Source organism: Vipera ursinii, assembly GCF_947247035.1.
Source record: "Vipera ursinii genome assembly, chromosome: 2".
Lineage (NCBI taxonomy): Eukaryota > Metazoa > Chordata > Lepidosauria > Squamata > Viperidae > Vipera > Vipera ursinii.
The window spans coordinates 231275479-231295809 of NC_139513.1; the positions used below are offsets into that span (position 1 = coordinate 231275479).

Below are 20331 nucleotides of genomic sequence, written 5' to 3' on the forward strand. Positions count from 1 at the left end.
AAATAAGATTTGCAAGATGAACAATACTGGCTATCACACACTTTGATCTGATTACTGTATGAAATAAATTAACTAGTTTATAACCTAGATTACTCTTATTTAAAGGTATCAGCTATTTATTGAATCAACACTCATGTTGGAGGCATAACTGTCATCAGGATAGGAAAATAATTAGTTCAGACCTCCCATCTCTGCCCTAGAAAATGAAAATCTACTTCAAATATTCTCCTGATAACTTCAACTGAATCTGATGCTAACAGATAACACAAAGAAAATAGGGAAAAGTTCCAGTTAAATAGTCAGTAGAATTTTTTAGAACAGGTTATATAACTGTAGAACAAATGGAAACCTGTAATATTCTAATAGGAAAAAAATCTAACATAATTTACAGTCACTGCATGTTTCTATATTACAGTAATTAAGAAATAAGAAACTGTATAATGTTGTTTCAATTTCCTCAAAAAGTCATTTTAATTTAATAAGAATGGAGAATTAATCATTTTAAAAAATTAATCTCAAGTAATTCAACCGTGTGTGTGTGTGTCTGTGTGTGTGTGTGTGTGTGTGTGTGTGTGTGTGTGTGTGTTTAAATAAATTCAGATTAGGCAGTACTCCTAGTCTTTAGTAGTTACTATTTCTGCACTCTTAACATTAAAATTGGAAAAACAACCCTTATAAAAACATGAATTATGATTGTGTCTGATCTAGTATTTAGTTTTCATAGTTGCTCAGTTTTATTCTTTTTTACTTCATACTTGAAAAGGTTCTCCTCATGTGTGAGTACGTATTATATAGAATTTGATAAAACAGAAAACTGGACAGCTTAATGCCTACTGGAGAAAGCTACATTTTTAAAGATTATATCAAAACATTCTTTCATTTCATTTTACATTCATTGCCACCATTCAAAATAAACACTTTTCTGACTTTAGCTATGTCATCACAATAATGGTGATGATGATGATGATGATGATAAAGACAGAGCACATTAACACAACACAGTACAAAATTAAAATGCAATAAGATCACTTTTTCAGTATGGACATGATTTTAAAACATGATGTAAATTCATTTAAATTGCATTTTCCTCATACACAAATATGGAGGACAAAAGCTCAAAATGCTTTCAATGGCCTCTTTAATTTAATAAAGAGTTTAGTAAAAATGGCCTCAAAAATGGCTGCTGGCCTTGATTTAATTTCTCTGCATGCACATGCTCACAGAAAAATTTGCATAGATACATACCCATCACGCTATTCTCTTTTGGGTTAAGCAACATTTTGAAAAATGCAGAAAAAGAATAAGAAATAGTAAGCAAAGTAAATTACAAAAAGGATAGGAGAAAAAAAGAAATCTGATTTATACCAATATCATTCATTATACTTCTTCATATTTTTCTTATTCCAGCAAACCATCCTTACATCCACAATGTCCATGCATTACATCATACACTACATTTATTTCTTATATTGTAACATCTCACCTCTGCCTTTTTAAAGATCTTATCAACTCCATCTATTCAGGGTTTTCCTCTCAATACATTCATCTTTTATATATTTCTTTAGGAATTCAATCTTCATTCATTCTATCTCCAGGACCAAAACATCTCAAAATATTTCCTTCATATTGGTGATTCACCATTCAGCATATATTTATTTTTTTAAACCTATTTTTGTTTTTATAATACATACAACACTTAAGTTACTTGTTTCTACTACATATAACTTACTTTTATATTTCTCTTAACATTTTATTTACATAGAACAAAATTGTACTTTATCTGTTTTAACTTATTTTGACATTTGTTCTGCACAACAAATTTTACTAGTTATTCTTACTTTTTTAATGTCTTAATTCTTTCCCCGTTTTTAGTAACCAGTCTGCCAGGGTACACATTCATCCATGTGTCTCAGGGATCTTCAAACGTGGCCCTTTTATGACTTGTGGACTTCAACTCCCAGAATTCCTCAGCCAGCATGCCTGGCTGAGGAATTCTGGGAGTTGAAGTCCACAAGTCATAAAAGGGCCACGTTTGAAGACCCCTGATTTTTTTTCCTATGCACAACTTCAATTGTAATTGTTGATTTAATTTTGTCAAATTCAACTACCTTGGCCTTTGATATATTAAGTTCCAGTTTCATTACCTTATTGCAGCACTTAATTTAGCTAACATTTACAACATGGCAGCAGCTGCCTTCAAATGCAACATTCATGTTTCCATTCAATATATCTCTAATATTACAAGCATTTATGATACATTTTTCATAAACAATCAAAAGGTTATTACACATTTTGCACTTTTTATTATTCCGTGTTGAACCATTCAATCCTGTTTCATTTATTCTCGTTTTACTTCCACCATGTACTGTTCTTATCACAAACATCAAATCTTCAGTTCAACATTTCTGCTAGATATCTCATAATTCAAGCTGTTGACTTTATCATAGATATTTCTAAATGAACAAAATTCTATACGCTTTCTCACAATTAGTATATTTTTAGTGTTTTGTTAAATTGCATAAATCAATCTTCATATCTTATTCTAGGCACAAAGTCTCACTGCACTTCCCAAACTTTGTGTACATGGCTGAGTGTACCTAGGAAGTTTTTAGTATCTCTGTAAACAAGGTCATTCAGCACCCATGCATAAATATTGCTAATAATGTTGAAGCGGAAATCTTACATCACTCTATTACGCATATTAATAAGGTAATTCTATGAAAGTAATGTACTGTGTGCCAGATCTTGATGTGATAAGTCTCATCCACATTATTTCTGTATTGTAGATATTGTAGTGAAATGAATGGGATGTTATCACAGAGAAGTAGCTCTCGACCTACTAGGAGTTTGCCATAAAACTTGACAATCAAGTTTCTAAAAAGAGGGAGTTTCTAAACGAAATTCAAATAATGTAGTCCTTCAAATGACCCATGTGTATTAGATAATTTTTTTGCTACTATTCCCTGCAGGTTATATTTAGCCCCTATCAGTGCCTTCATAATCTCAACATAGGAATATTGAGTCCTGGATACATGTCAAAATATCTTCCCATGTATTCATCCCCAACACTTAGCTTGGTATCTGAGAATCCATTTCAAATGTTTGTGATGGCTGAAGTACAGAAATTCTGTAAAAAGAAGAGTATCTCTTCAATGTTGACAAGTGATCAATGAAATACCATTCCAACAGAACCAGCAGCGAATGCATACAGACATTTGGAAAGAACTAAAAACTGCTTTTCTGCAATGTTTGTTGTCTGCCTTTATAGTTGGTTGTTACAATATGTACTGTATCTATGTTATATTATTACAGTGCTGGTGATTTATTTTTATTAACTTTATTACTATAAAATTAATTTATAGTAAAGTGGTCTGATTTCTGATTAAAAGACATACTTAAAATATTTACACTGTTGATACTTCAGACAGTATTAAAATGATAGTTGTTAATGTAATTTAATTTTATTGAAGTGAAAATATTTTTGCAGAAATACCTTCTTTCTTAGGTTAAGGAATTCTATTTGCAACAGAAGACCCAGGGGTTCTGGGTTCTCAAATTTTGAAGAACCACAGTGCCTTAAAATGATACATTAATTTGTGTGCAATAGCACTTCTTGCCATGAATAAAATATATTTATTTATTTGTTTGTTTTATTTTATTAATCAGATTTAGATGGTAACCCACCTCACCAAAGGTGACTCTGGGCAGCATACAATATTCCAATAAAACATCACATACTGTATATAAAAACTATCATATACAGTAAATATGTAAAAATACATGCTCAAAATTAAAATCAAAATTAAACATACAAATCCCAAGCATGGAGAGAGTGAGTATATCCACCTCACTAGTGGAGCCATTTGAACATGTCCTCAGTTTCCTGGTATCCCCAGGCCTGATGACAAAACCAGGTCTTGAATGATTTACGGAACATCAAAAAGAATGGAGCCAACTTAACCTTGGAGGGAGGGAAAGAATGTTCTAGAAGGCAGTGCCACAGTAGAGAAGTGGGACCTGCCTCCTGGGACCCAGCAAATCTAAGTCCCTTGTAGATGGTAACCATAATATGCCTTCTTGCCACATCTAATGGGATGGGCTAATCTGAAAGAGACATTTCCACAGATAACCTTGTCTCATGCACTGAAGGGCTTTTAATGTTAAAACCAGTACCCTGAATTGGATTTAGAAGCAAACTGGCAACCAATATATCTTGCAGAGCAGAGGTGTGACATGTGATGTTCTAGAAACACACAAAACTACCCATGAATTCTGTGCCAGTTGATAAATGCTTTTAATGTGATTAGAGTTGAGCAAGAAATAAATATACCATTTACTTTTAATACTTAAATTTTACAGTAATCTGAATCTGTGAGGTAGCACAGCCCCCCACTTTGTGCTTCCAGAAGAGCAAAATGAGAAGCAAAGTTCCACCAAGGTTTTGATGACACTCCCACTTCGCACAACTCTGGTGAGGTTTTAAAAGTATTTAAGATTTTAAATACTCTTGTTTGAAAACTGTTTGTGACTCATGAGGATCCTGACTTGTAGTTTGAGAATCAGTGTCAGTGAGATTTATTATCACTTTCCTGCAAGAAAGATGTCCTGGAATTTATTTCAGAAAGCTTCACTAATAAAATAGGCTATAACATTTCTGAGAATAATTCCTTTGGTCTTCCTCCGTTGAAGTATCACATTTTTTTTTTCAATTTAATATGGTTTTTGGTGAAGGTACTTGGGCATAATGATTCCCTAACGATATCTATAAGTTTTAAATGCCATGGAATTGTACTATCTATAATTCATAGATTCATGCATTTACTACAAAGACATTTAAAAAATATTTCTCTGTATATTAGGTACTTGGTTAAAATAACTTAATATACAAGTGAACTCCATCTATTAGAAGGACATTCCTCACTGAAGAATTTGTTTTTCCTACTTATCCTAGCCCAGCTGTTCTTTGTTTGCTCTTTTGGACAAAGAGAAAACTATTCAAATCCCAGTGCTATAATTTACTATTCCCTGAGTATTGACCCTTATCAATATACAAAAAGGAAAAAGGGGCACTGTCCTTAAAAATATTTAAGTAACTAGGCAAAAAAGCCCCACCTTACCAGCACTTTTAGCTGTGATCTTCGACCCATGTCTCAACAGACGAATGCACACATCTTTACTACAGTGGTTAACCATTCGCAAATGAATACTCCTTCGGGTTTGGATTTTTACCAGGCATTTCACCATATTGACTAAAAGCTGTCTTTTCTATTTCAGCTTTAATGAACTAGCCGCCCATACCAGCTGTGACCTTTACCAAGTTTCCACTGTGTCCAGCTTGGAAGAGTCCAGCTGAATGAATCAAATAACAGCTTCAAATTCAGCCAATAGAAATAGCCTACTAGAGCACGGAGTGAGTGCCTATTTTTAAACCCTTCCAACTGGCTCATAATACACTAAGTAATTAACAGCAAATGCCAGCCATTCCCTTAACAGTTGTTAATTAACAGCTGCACTATACACTATATATACTAGTCTAAGCACTTGAACTGTTTACTGCATTATAATGCAGACTACTGAAGCAATAGACATAAAAGTTTGCCATTATGACTTTTATATGGGCATTTATTTTATTTTTTAAATTTGAACCTACACTTTTAATTATCTGCAGAGGCAATCCTGTTTAATTCAGTCTAATGATTGTTAAAAGTTGAAGGTATAAATATTGAGGTTGGCAGGATGGGTCCCAGTGGTTTCCAGACCTGAGGCATTTTGTACATCTGTCTTAGTCCCAAGACTATCACACAATCCCATTGAGTTTTCATTCACAAAAGTGGGAAGAAGAAACCTAGAGTTTAAACCCTAGAGCACAGATATAGGAAGCCTCTGACTTCTTTGCACTGGGGTAAATAATAATCTAATGTAGTCAAATTGTGGCTAGGAATCTTCTCACAAATGTAAAAAAAGACTTTAATTCAGAACTAAATAACTGCAAATCTAAGATTTACTGGCAAGCCTGGACACGAAGCCTGGCCCTGATGTTGCTGCTTCTATATCTGCTATTGTAGGAAAACCTTGCACCCAGCTAGAAGTCACAAAACAGAAACAGTAGTAGTGGTTTTTGCTAGTGGTAATTGATGTTGAACTGCACTATTCTAAGTCTACAGTAGACAGTAATTATTTGGACCAACACTTAATCTGCTGGCATTTTCCCCAGCGTTGACTGACTGAAAAAGTGATTTATGACTAGTTGTCGCACTTATGAGTGTTGTAGTGTTCCCACAGCAATATGATCACAATCCAAGCACTTGGCAACCAGCTTGCTTTTACAACAGTTGCAGCATCCCAGGATCATGTGATCAACGTTTGTGGCATTCCCAACCATCTTCTGACAAGCAAAGTCAATGGGGGAATCCATATTCACTTAACAACTGTGGCAAAAAAATGATTGTAAAATCAGGCATGACCCACTTAACTGTATCATTTATGGACGGAGGTTCTGGTCCCAATTGTGGTTTTTAAGACAAGGACTACTTGACAGAGCCTTGGTGGAGCAGTGGGCTAATGCCTCCTTAAGTAACACCAGCTGCCTGCAATTAGTGCAGGTTCGCATCCCACCAGGCTCAAGGTTGACTCAGCCTTCCATCCTTCCGAGGTAGGTAAAATGAGGACCCAGATTGTTGGGGGCAATTAAGCTGACTTTGTAATAATGCCGCTTGGGAGGGGTGTGAAAGCCCTAATAAGCAGGCATATACATAGAATGAAGGCTACTGCTAAGCTTGTAAGCCGCCCTGAGTCTTCGGAGAAGGGCGGGATATAAATGGAATAAAAATAAAAAAATAAAAAATACTTGTATTTCTGTTACAACAAGATAATTCCAGTGTACCTACAAAATCAGAAGGGATCTGAGCAGAAAACTGCTCTAGAACATACTGCTATATAAATCCAAAGGAGTGTGTTTGTCAAGTCCTCTCCATAGCAAAATCTTTTATTATAAGAAACATGAGAGATCAGACAGATCCAAGGCAATTCCAAGAGACACATGACTGTAATATTCATAGGAATTCTCTTGGTTCAAAGTTTTGAAAGCAAGAGGCCCTCCATAAAACTCAGGATTAGGAGAAAAGGTTCCCCCACTATTCACACAGTCTTCATCTTTTGTCAACCTTCTTCCTTTTTCCACTAAAATACCCAAACAGTGCATGTACATACATGCCTGGATGCTGTGATTAGCTATTGTCACGGAAGGGGTTGTTTCTCATGTCGGGGACAATGCTCTATCTACTTTTCAGGAAAAGAATGCTGACAATATGAAGATGGGAGAGTAAGAAAGGAAAAGCTGGTCTTGAATTGACAAAAGGAAAATGCAGGGAACAGGTGGAATGATTTGAATACGTATGTATATAATTCTATATATGTACAATGAGAGCTGTCCAACTGGAAGCTATTCTGCTTGTAATAAAAGTTAGCTGCATTATTCTTTGAGAAGTTAGTAGCCACTGAGTTCCTGAATAAGAAAGCTTGACAGCTGTACCTTACCACACGTACAGACACCCCCTCCCATATCAACACTCACCAAGATATCTGGGGGCACGGATACGGGAAGGAGTATCACGTGGAATGGAGAAAGATCCAGATTTCCAAGTTGTAAGGCTTCCAGGAAGGAGTACAGGGATGGGATCTTGCTGTACCAGGTGGGGACTGATAGCAGGATCTTCCCCTGACAGGGTATAAAAATAGAAGCAGCAGTTAAGAGAAAAGATGCTGCATTAAGAGCTTCCCAGTCACACTGCCAAAGAAACCCAATATAATGTAATGAAGAATCGAGAAAATGGAGCTAAGGAAGCCTCCCCAGGTGCAATATAAAGTGGGCAGAACTCAGTTACGTGCACTTGGTCTAAAAGTGTTCCTTGACTAGTTGATATTAATGGCGGGGTATTTGTAAGCTTTCTATTTAGAAATGTTACAATAGGTTGTGACTTAGCCCCATCCCATGGCAGTATTTCCTTAAATATTTTAAGGAAAAGATTGAAGAACAATAATCTATCCTAAGATTACCTAGATCAGGGGTTTGCAACCTTGACAACTTGTGGATTTCAGCTCCCACAATTCCTCAGCCAGCATAGCTGGCTGAGGAATTCTGGGAACTGAAGTCTACAAGTCTTAAGGTTGTCAAGGTTGCAGACTTCTGACCTAGTTATGATACAGGTAACCCTTGACTTGCGACAGTTCATTTAGTGATTGTTCAAAGTGACATCATCATTGAAAAAAGTGACTTATGACCATGTTTCACACATGACAGTTGCAGCATCCCCATGGTCACATGATCAAAATTCAGAGGCTTGGCACCTGGTTCATATTTATGACGGTTGCAGTGCCCTGGAGTGATCTTTTGCAACCCTCTGACAAGCAAAATCAATGGGGAAACCAGATTCACTTAACCACCGCGTTACTAATTTAACAACTGTAATGAATCACTTACCAACTGTGGCAAGAAAGGTCGTAAAATGGGGGGAAAGTCACTTAATAAATGTTTCACTTCGCAACATAAATTTTGGGCTCAATTGTGGTCGTAACTTGAGGACTAACGGTACTGAGTTTAGATCAACAACTACCAGGCAATGAGAAGTAGTGAAGAATTTCTGTCTCAGAATGAACCCCCATCTATTAAATGGAAAATCTAATTTATGATCAAGGTGAATCAGTTCCCACTCTTTTTTATTAAACATCTAGTATTCTATAATCTAAATAATATTGTAATCTAGGTAATTTAAAACTGCCGCCAATCCATTTTCATCAGCAACATATCAGCAATTGTCCAGCCATTTTGCTAGTTATATGAATGAAAATAACTTGTGAAACATACAAATGCAATCTGTGCATTTTGAAAAATTGATTGCTGTTGACTTTATTGATATGCTTTATAAAAATAAAACACAGAAGGGGGTCTCTTAGCTTAGACTTGCCTTCATCAGAAAGAACCTCTTCCTGGTCATCTGGTGATGGATGGAGAGGTTGCAGAGGTTCCATGTTAATTATGAGTTGTTTGCTTAAAGAGTAAGAGCTACGGCTTTGAGTAATGTTGGTCCTGTGAAAAAAAAAGGATAAATTACGGTATCCTACTGACTATATAATAAATTAGGATGTAGGTATGTATGTAGACACATACATGAAGAAAGATACTTATGTGGCATATAAAAAAAGAAACAGGATCTTCTTGCTATCCTCTTCAAAATATTTATTTGTACAAAACATGTTGCAGAACAGTTTGAAGTTATTTTTTATTTCTTGTAGCCAATGCCTAGTGAAACCCGAAACAGTGAAATAGAATTATGCAATTATTATTGGTAGTCCTCGACTTGCAACCATTCATTTAGTGACAATTTGAAGTTACAACGGCCCTGAAAAAAATGGCACTGACCGTTTTTCACACTTATGACTGTGCCCCAGGGAGAGAGCCCAGGTGGTGCAGTGGTTAAAATGCAGTATTACAGGACTAACTCTGCCCACAGCCAGCAGTTCGATCCTGACCAGATCAAGGTTGACTCAGCCTTCCATCCTTTTGAGATGAAAATGAGAGCCCAGATTGTTGGGGACAGTATACTGACATTCGTAAATCCCTCAGAGACTGCTGTAAAGCACTATGAAGCGGTATAAAAGTCTAAGTGCTATTTCTATGTGATTGCCTTTTGCAACTTCTGACAAGCAAAGTCAACAATCATGTTACTAATTTAACAACTGGAATGATTCACTTAACAACTTTGCAAGAAAGGTCTTAAAATGGACCAGGGCTCACTTAACAAATGTCTCACTTAACAACAGAAATTTTGGTCACAATTCTGGTCATAGGTCGAGGACTACCTCTCTACCAAACTGATTTGAAAACATTTAGATTTCCCTAATCTGATAAATTGGGATTTGAGTTAAAATATTGCTCCTTATTGAAGGGAATGAGTCAGAAAACACTAAAAAAATTTCCTATAATGTAAATCAGGGGTGTCAAACTCAATTTCATTGAGGGCCGCATCAACATTGTGGTTGCCCTCAGGGGGCCGGGTGGGTGTGGCCTGGGTGGGCGTGGCCTACTGGGTGGGCGTGGCTAGAGTGCTTATGGCCTACTGGGTGGGCATGGGTGCCTATGGGGGCCTGGGCAGGAGTGGGACAGATCTGAGGTTCTCTGGCAGGAGGGTCTCTGGGCCAGGGCCAGGGCCAAGGCAGTGGGGGCTGTTCCCTCACTGTTTCCAGGATGGCTTTGCGAGCCGCATGAAACCACTTCACGGGCCGAATGAGGCCCCCGGGCCTTGTGTTTGACATGTCTGATGTAAATGAATATAAATCCTTCAGCTCCTATTACATATTAAAAGCCAATAGCAATGTTCTATTCCTGGGAGAACAGTAATTAAATATATGTCATATAATTTTTCAATTTGTAATACATAGGTCAATGTTAGTAGATTCTTTAAGCGTTTTAGATCAGAAAATACCTGTGTACTTCTGGAGGCTCCCTCTGGATCTTTGAACTTGCTTCAACAACTTCTTTTGCAACTTTTCCACTGTGACAAAACATACATGTTAAAAACTATTTTTTGTATGATAAAAAATTATTTGTTGTGCAGTAACCAAGTGTTTAAAGCAACTCATATATTAAGAAGGATACCAAGTAATGGAAAAGCTTTGTCTTTACAAACAGAGTTGAATATTCAAAAACTATCATTGTGGGATGTTTGCAACTATATCCTTAGAAAGCTGGCATTTTAATTATGGCAATACTCTTCTAATAAGGGCTGAAGTTATTTACTTAACTTATTTGCTTATTTATTTATTTATTTATTTATTTTTATTTTATTAGTTGAATTTATATACCGCCCTATTCCCAAAGGACTCAGGGCGGTTCAAACTAGTTTAAACTAATCTTTGGTGATATCGAAGCTAGTGCTGAAATTTTTCCTCTATATGTGTGCATGGGTCTGATCAGTTTTAAAGGCAGAAAAAATCATTAAGCCCAAGATAGAGTTAATATCCATTTTTTATCTTTTTCAAAATATATTTTTAAAAATCATACTGAAAGAAATTGGTGGTTTGCTATCTGATTTTAACATTGTGGTTTTGAGAATCTGAATACCTATACAAATGAAGTTGGGGCTTACACTGGACTTATGGTTCGTTCAGTCCCAATTTACAAGAACAATTCTGCTCAAATTGGTAGCAATAAGCTGTCTAATATACTGTCTACCAAAAACCATTTGTTTTTATCTCTTCATAAATATTTTACATGCATAATTCTAGGCATATGTAATCAGACATAAATTGCCATTATAATCATTGGTGCTTATTTTCAAGTCCATGTGAATAGGATTACCTATATATTCTCCACATTTATTTTTATATTTCCAGAGCAGTTTACAAAAATATTAATACAGTCAAAAGCAAGTATTTTTTAAAAAACAGTCTGGACCATTTCATAGGCTAAAATGATACAGTCTTATATTTGTGCACTACCTACTGCTTTCATTAAGGTTTACACTCAGATAACTGTATGTAAGTAAGCTTGCAGTCTTAAGGAACTTGATTTTTTTTTATTGAATCCATCCATCCATCTTGTCCTGTCCTGTCCAATTTCTTCCTGTTGGGATAAAAATAATATTTACCTGTATCTAAATCTGCTGCCTTTAAAAAATATTTTGCTGCTGGACATGGTTTTGATTTGGCTTGATTTTGCATACCTTCAGAGGAAACAAAATGAAATAGTTAACTTTTCAAGGAAGAAAATAAAGTCTTGGTCTACCAACAGACATACATATTTATTTAGGCTATCTCTCTGTGTGTATCTGTCTATATTGTTTATAACTCTTGTTGCAAAAAGAAGTTTCAAATAACCTTTAAAAAGCAGATTTTCTTTTAACAAGCAATCCAGTATTCAATTAATATATTTCTAGTTGTTTTATTACAAATATTATAGTTAGTCTTTCCCTATCAAGGAAGTATTTAAAGAAGATAATGTACGAAACCTACAGCATGGTACCCAATAACTTATAACTCATACCTGCATTGTGTGGTGCTCACACAGACAGTTAGATATTTATGTTTGCAGGTATTTATTTACTGAGATGCAAATGATAACAGATTACTTACACTAGCAGGTAGGATTGTATTCTAGTGAAATTAAGAGTGCTGATTGATCTGCCAGGCTATACTCCCTATACTGGGAAAGGTTTTATGTCCATTTTTATTTTAAAACATGTCAAGACTTAGGATAGTATCACTGTTGCAATCTAAATTACAATCGTATTACAATCACAACTGAATCCTAAATTTCCATTGCTAGCCAAGGCAGTTGTTAAGTGAGTTTTGCTTTATTTTACAACCTTTTTGCCACAGTTGTTAAAAAGAATCACTGCAGTTGTTAAGTGAATTGTGTGGTCATTAAGTGAATCTGACTTCTCCCATTTACTTTGCTTGTTAGAGACCCGTTGGAAAGATTACAGATGATGATCACATGATCCCAGGACACTGCAAATATCATAAATACTTCCCAGTTGCCAAGTGTTCAAATTCTGATCACGACTATGAGGATGCTACAATGGTTGTAAGTGTGAAAACTGATCATAAATTGGTTTTTTTCAGTGCTATTGTAACTTCGGTTACTAAACGAATGGTTGTAAGTCAAAGACTATCTGTATCTGTAATTGTTTGAAGAACCAGAAATCAATTAACCTTGAATATAGTGTATAGAATCTTCATACTCCCAAGACTAATACTTCAAGTTTGAGATTATTCTGCTACTAGACTCAAAATATCACAATTTAAAAAGAAATTTGTGTTTGATGTCCCAAAAATCTTAATAAAATATAATTAATCTTATATTTTGGATTATTTTCAAGTATTCCTCATAATTATCCAATTCATTAATTTCATATTTGTTAAAACTTTCAATAAAGTAATCTGTAGATAAATCAAGGCCATTTTCTCTTTATAGCATGCTGATTTAACATGAAAAGAATCTCAGATTACTTGATATTCTTGGCTCATCTACACATTTGTATTATATTATTGAAGTGAATTTATACTATTCGATGATAGGAATAGTTCTGCTTACTTGTAAAAAGCCTGATTCTCCACACCACATTTCCAGAGATGCTTGCAAGCTGCTGGTGTAGAAGTATGAAATGATAACATAGCCTTTTTCTAAGCATGTGAGAAAAAAATTAAACAAAAGAAAATAAAATTTGACTTATTTAACAATGTTAGTCTAAAGCCATGATTTTCACTTATATTAATATCATAATTACTTCATATTAAACAGTGGGCTTATCTGCATTACTTGCTTGCCCCATCGTCACATGAGGCTGGCAATCATTTTTGGTTGAGTCCCCAATAGCTGACAAAGCAACTTCAAGTTTGTTTTATATCTGAAGTACACTTTTCCATATTATGCTACCTTGAGGCTCCTATCCTTTTAAATAGAAAAGAAAGGAACACTTTTTCAATCAAGCCAATGCTCATCATACTCTCAAATACCTAACAAAGCTAACTTTTGTCATGAGGTCTATATAGCATAATGACTAGGATACTTTTTTCTTGTCCTCAAATTCTTACTTTTCTCTTTTCTTTAAAAAAAAACTTGTTTAGTTTTACATCATTTTACTGTTTTTTTTCCGAGTAACATGAGGTAGAAAGACAAGATTCAGCTTAAATGTTAAGTGTGGATTTGCCCTGGGAAAGGACAAAAAACAGCTGATCAGAACTTTTCCGAAGTCCTATTGAATGGACCATCAACTAACTATTGAAAAGACCTGAATAACCCTCACTGAGTTTCTGTCAAGGGCCAGGGAAATCAGGAGATCCGGGTAGTTCAAACAGGTGTAAACATTTATTGAAAGCGTAAGCTCTCTACAAGAATCTGGACTATTAAAAGAAATTGGTGGTGGGTAAGGGTAGAAAGAATTCAAGGTGGGCTGGACCTATATCCCTTGTGTGTGTGAAAGGACTGATGATACATTTGAACTCTTTCCTCAAGCTCAGCCTGGTCATTTCCTAAAATTTCCCTTGATTCCACGGGATTATTTGCCATGAAGGTATGAAGAAGAAAAGTACAAGTTAAGTATTCTTGAAAAGACCATCCTTAGCCTAATAAGTTAGTCATACATTGTATAAAGTTTATTTTAGATATGTCAAAACTATTAACTATTCTAGGTAGCTTGAAATAGTGGCAGCATGTAAACTCATTAGATCAGGGGTCCCCAACCCCCAGGCCGTGGACTGGTACCAGGCCGTGGCATGCCAGCAACCAGGCCGCACAAACAAGCAAAACCCCATTCGCAGGATGCAGGCAGCACACAAAACCCATGCCTCCTCCGGTCTGTGGAAAAACCTCTCTCCACGTAACCAGTCCCTGGTGCCCAAAAGGTTGAGGACCTCTGCATTAGATGATATATTAATAGTTGGGGAATCCTGGTTTAAAAAAACAAACCAAAACAAATTCACAAAATTACTATTTGTATTATGACTTCTGTTCTGGAAATTTGCTTCTTATTATTTTTAATTTAGAGTATAAACCAAATAAAATATATTAACATGTTAGATTATGTTAATTATATATAATTACATACACACACAATCCTTTCTTATTATACACAGACATCCATCTATCTGTGTACCTGTCTATATAATTTATCTCTATCACATGCATTTTTGGTTAAAACTTTTTGCCACTACTCACTCATATAGTAGCATAACTAGTCTATTCAAATAGTTAAGACAGAAAGTTACTCTGTAAGAGCAAGAATAAACATATTTCATTTTTATGAGAAATACTTAATTTTAAAACTAAACTATTTCAGAATGTAAGAAACAAAATTTCTAACCTCCTTCTGAATTGCAATCACATAAAATGTCTTCCCTTCAAACTTCAGTTTACAGACATCAGACCTATAACAAAAAAAGCTTTTTTAAATTAGGAAAACAAACTGCAGCTGACACTTCTATGTAACTATATGGAAGACAAAAAGAAACTGCTAGAAATGACTTATTCACTTCTTAACCATGTTTTTACAAACTTCAGTTTGGATTGCTGTACTTCTAATTTACTTTGTGCCAAAATCATTCAACTGTTCCCATAAATAACGTTTGTATCTGGAGCAAAATTTCTAAAAAAAAACAAAAAAACCTCCACCAATGTCAAATTTACTCTTATTCCTGACTAGTTTCTAAAACATTTGAATTACAGAAGAAGAGGTTTTAATATTTAAAATTAATGCTGCTAAAGTTTATGACCCAGCAATAAGATAACTTTAGTTTTTTGTAGGTTTTTTGGCTATATTCAGACAACTCAAATGACTCCTCATTCCCTCTTCCTAATCAAGGGACTCACTTTCATTTCCTGGCAGGCCAGGTCACAAGATGACTGAATCTGGCATGCTATAGTCAAATTTAAATAATTGACCAGGAGGATTTAATCTCAGACAAACCTGGGGCTTTTAGGAATAAATCAAAGGATTAGTTAAACAGTACATTATATAGATGCAGTGAATTTGCCCCAAATGCTGTCAAGATATCCCATCCCTTTGTCGGGTGTACTTGCAAACAGTGTCTCAAATAAAGTTTTCTCTGTATTCTATAAAAAAACATTCAGGTTCTTACCATTTTAGCAAATGTATCCTTTTATTTCCCTGGAAAACCACAAAACCTGTGGCTGTGAATCCTAAAAATGTTGTGGTCCCAGTTGAATCCTTTTAAGGGAAAAAAAAGAATATTAATTAGAATTATAGGAAAGTGCAAACATTCCAGAAATGTATACTTTTACAATACAATATCTCCTTCCCATTTCCACTTACAAAGCCAAACATGATGGAAGATTTTTAAATGATAAAGGAAATATTTGTAGGGGATTCATTGGCATGAAAGCAGTTATATGTATCTTTCCCCCTACAAATTTCTAACCATCTTCCAAAGCACGATTACTATTTCCCCCTACAAATTTCTAACCATCTTCCAAAGCACGATTACTATAAAATTATATAGTTTTTAAAGTGCTGTCTCGAACACCATTAAACAACTTGATATCTATATAGAAACACTGATATAACAATGTCTGGTGCTACTGTATATTATTGGAATGAGATCAACTTAACACTGAAATAAGATATGCAAATTTCTGATATAGAATTTTATGTATGACAATTGCTTTTGTACAAAACCAAGTATCTACTTTGCAGCAAAACTGCTTGAGTTTGCCTTTAAAAACAATATAAAATACTTGAAAAATGTAAACTTATAAATGAAAGCGATATCAATTTTCCTACATAATGTATTCTCTCATTTTATTAAATGTATATATCCAGCTTCTTGTAGTTATAAAAATTGCACAATAAACCCCATGTTTCCCTGAAAATAAAACCCACCCCCCAAAAAACCCTTGCCTGGTTTTTTGGGGTGGGCCTAATATAAACCCTACCCCCAAAATAACCCCTATTTTAGAGCACAGCTGACCACCCACCCATTCCGTCTGGTTGTTTGGGGTGCCACACCCATGAGGTGAAACAAAGAAGGTGAGAGGGGGTGGAGCTGCCTCACATACCCCACACCTGTTTACCTCAGGATTCCCTCAGCCAGGCCTCCTACAGTCCGACACCTGACTCCCCTCGCAGTGGCGGCACTGATAGCCCCGCCTACTAGGAGCCTTTATAGCTGCCGCCATGCCACTTCTTCTGTGGCCACTGGCTGCCTCTCGCTTTGCCCAGGGCTCCCTTCTCGGCTCCTGAGGCCTTTTCCTGAAGACTGGGTCTTATTTAACAGTATCTATCTATCCTGAATAAATTGAATAAACTATAAATTATATAAGCTGAAGCATGTAGAAGAGACATTTACCCAATTTTGAAAACAAAAAATACATCATTTTTTTAAAAAGTCTAGATCTTTTCTACCTTGCAAGGATGAGGATCAACACCATAGGTTTCTAATGAATGTGCTCTTAATAATAAATTAAATTCAGCAACAGCTGGACTTTGGCCCCTAGAAATCATGAAAAGAGAAATAGTTTGTGATAAACTATGAACAATTTAAACCAATAATATTGGCTAAATAGGAAATAAAAAAGTTTCATGTGATTCTATTGATACTCTGCCACAAAAATTAATTCCTTTGGATTAAGCCTAGCTCCTGTTGACATATTGCAGGGCTCCAGTGAGCTGTGCAGTTAATCAGGGGCTATCAAGTATCATTCAACCAGGGCTTTTTTCTCATGGAACGCTCAGAACGGAGTTCCGGCACCTTTTTTGGATGGAACCTTGTAGGATAGGCAAGGCGGGTTGTATGACATGTGTGAGTTCCGGCACCTTTTTCTTTTACAAAAAAAGCACTGCATTCAACTATTTTCTATCTTTTAATATACACAGTATAAGCAGTTGGAACATAATAAGGGACAAGTGTCAATCTTGATTTCTATCCATTTACTTCCTAAATTCCTTGAGAAGAATTGCTCAGATTAAGTTAATCTTTTCCTGCTCTTGAAATAAATAGGAAAATATGAAAAAACATTTAGTTTATATTTGACTACGTTAGCCTTCTAATGATCCACCTCATTTTCATATCTGACTGCCTACCTACCTATGCATGCATGTACTCATACTAACACATATCCTATAAACAACCTGGACAAAGAAACTAATTTGGCGACACACCAGGAGGCTAACTTCAAAGATGTAATCTCTCAATTCCAATGTATATTTTCAGTATAGGAACTGTGCTTCTCATTTTCTGGTGTTATCCCTGGATATAGCTTAGAACAAAAGATATTCAACTGAACAGCCCTTGAAGAGGGAATAGCAGATAAAATATGTGGCAAATCCATTCATCAGAGCATTCCATAGTTTATGTCAATTTTATAATCCAGGTTGGCTTGAGTACTGATGAAAGATTAATAAAATTGAAGCATGAGATGGGTGCGGTGGTGGGATCTGAGCAGCTACAATTTTACCTCACTTTCTATGCCCATATACTGAAATTTATATATTTGTAGTGTATATAAGGCAGAGGTGGTGGTGGGATTCAGCCAGTTCGCACCAGTTTCCACCAGTTCAGCAAACCGGTAGCTAATTTTTTGTTCTCCAGGCCCAGAATGGAGTTCTGGAAGCGGCATCCACACAGAGAACTGGTTGTTCACATATCTGAATTCCACCACTGGATGGGTGGTACAGAAATACAACATTGTCCTCTTGATTTACCCACATATCCAAGATTTCAGATGTTAAATCTGTGCAACCAGAAGCAAATATCACTCTGCTATTAAACCAAAAAAAAACTTGTGTCAATGCTTACAAAGTAAATTACGAAAAACCTGGCCACTGACCACTGCCTACTAACGCCGCCACCTCCTTTCTAAAGGATCAACCAAGTGTGGTCTAAGTGAGAAAAAGGGGTACTTTGCAACCAGATACATTAATCATCCAAGATCTGGCTTACTGGCAAATATTGGAGTCCCCGCCCTAAGGTTTCAAAAGTTGGGGCAACCAGAAATTAAGTCCAGATATGCAGAGCTACTATCAGCATTTAATTATTCCTGTTACCCTGCAGACACAGACAACTTTTGAACAATAACTGCAAGCTTATGTACATTCTGGCAACACAAGCAACATCACACACTCAGATGGTCCAAACATGTACTGATACATACAAAGGAAATTGTGAATAGTGTACTGATATCAGAATTAGTATCTTTTGCTCAGGACCAATCTCCACTATTGCCAGTCACCATGAGTCCCTATATGTTTACTTCATCTCCACATTTTTCAATAATCTTGGGAATAGACACAGATTAATAAAGCACAGTGGCCTCACCTTTGATTTCTTGAGTGCAAAACACACTATACTGTATGTTGTTGAAAGCCATTCAGATGGATCCAATTAAGATAGGATTCATTATGTTTTGAGAGCCTCAGTTACATGCAACATTTACTAGTCTTTGGTAATTTCACTGTAGACTTATTCCATTGACTATAGCATCATCTCAGATTCTGATGTCCAAGGATCTTACTTCAAACAGGCACTTATTGTCGGTCTATCTTCCTTCATACACATCCAACTATGTCTTTGCAATACAGGCTGATACTTTTCATCTTGCTTCCATGGTGAATCTGCCTCAGAGTGGGAGGGCAGTTTCCTCCCAAATATTTCCTCCGCAGGCATATCTTCCAAGAAGCTTTTACTTCAGGAAATCAGCCACACGTGTTTAAATCCTATTCCATCCCAAGAGTCTAAATCCTGCTGAATTCTTGGTCATGAAATTTGTGCCAACAAAGCATTTCCTGTACCCTCTCTGTAGCTCAGGTACACAGTGGGCTTCTGATTGAAAAAATGGAACTGCCTTAAGATAACTCTAAGAACAGATTTAAAAGTCCAGAGATGGTAACATCTGTACAGATTATGGCTGGTATTTAATTAATTTTTATGAAGATGTTTGACAGAGCAAGAAGTTTTTGTTCTGCTTACTTGGGATAAGAAACTAATTTACTTACTGTAGTATAAAGTGCAGTAAAGTAAATACTGTAATAACTAATGCTAGCAGCTTTTTTGTACTCAAAATGCTTTAATCCCAAGCTTATTTAGGCATCACTACATCTGGACTGCAAAAAATCTCCACAATTGTTAGATGGCAGCAAAGAGAGTTTTCTCTGTTTTTGCTCTCTAGTGGATGTCCAGATTTTACAGTTCAGTCTGGTAGCTACAGTTCAATCACAGACTAACCAGACTGAAGAATCAAGCAACATGTTAGAAAACATCATTAAAATATAGATGAAATAAAATCAATGTACATGCAGTAAGATGTTTGACAATTTATATATACTGTGATCGCAACAAATAAAATACTAGTCCTACACATATAATTAAAACAAATGTAGAAGAAACAAAGATCAAAGAATGGGAAGCAAAAATTGAATCAAAAGAGGAAAAATTAGCCTGTTTAAACAGCAGATCTTCTAAACGGCACTGTTTATATTACATATCTCTTTGTGACCCAATAAACTTTTACTGAAATCTTTTTTTCAATAGCAGCAAATAGTGTTTCAACAACCAAAATTATGGCATCTTGAAGCAGTTATATATAAAAAGGTCTAATTATAAAATTGTAAATTAGCAGTATTTTATCAGACTGAAGGACAATTTTCTCACCTTTGTGTTAGTGACAAACTGGAAAGTTCCTCTTGTAGAAATAAAAGCACTACAGAAAATGTTCCTATTTTTCAGAGTCAGAATTAATCATCGAATGAATAGCATAGAATAAAAATCTCGCCAACGTAAAAGCAAAGATACTTTTCAGATTTTCCACTGTCATCTTAA

The 20331-nt window shown here is 35.6% G+C and overlaps 1 protein-coding gene across 1 annotated transcript in view; it reads right to left on the minus strand.

Annotated features, from left to right (window-relative positions):
• The window catches only part of FRMD3 (FERM domain containing 3), a 92855-nt gene that overhangs the window by 6929 nt on the left and 65595 nt on the right, over positions 1–20331 (minus strand). Inside the window, exons 7-13 of the mRNA XM_083356525.1 lie at positions 16920–17007; positions 15637–15725; positions 14862–14925; positions 13094–13182; positions 11646–11720; positions 10482–10550; positions 8964–9085 (exon numbers count right to left, since the gene is read on the minus strand). Of these exons, the coding sequence (XP_083212651.1) occupies positions 8964–9085; positions 10482–10550; positions 11646–11720; positions 13094–13182; positions 14862–14925; positions 15637–15725; positions 16920–17007 (596 nt within the window). The remainder of the gene's footprint in view (positions 1–8963; positions 9086–10481; positions 10551–11645; positions 11721–13093; positions 13183–14861; positions 14926–15636; positions 15726–16919; positions 17008–20331) is intronic.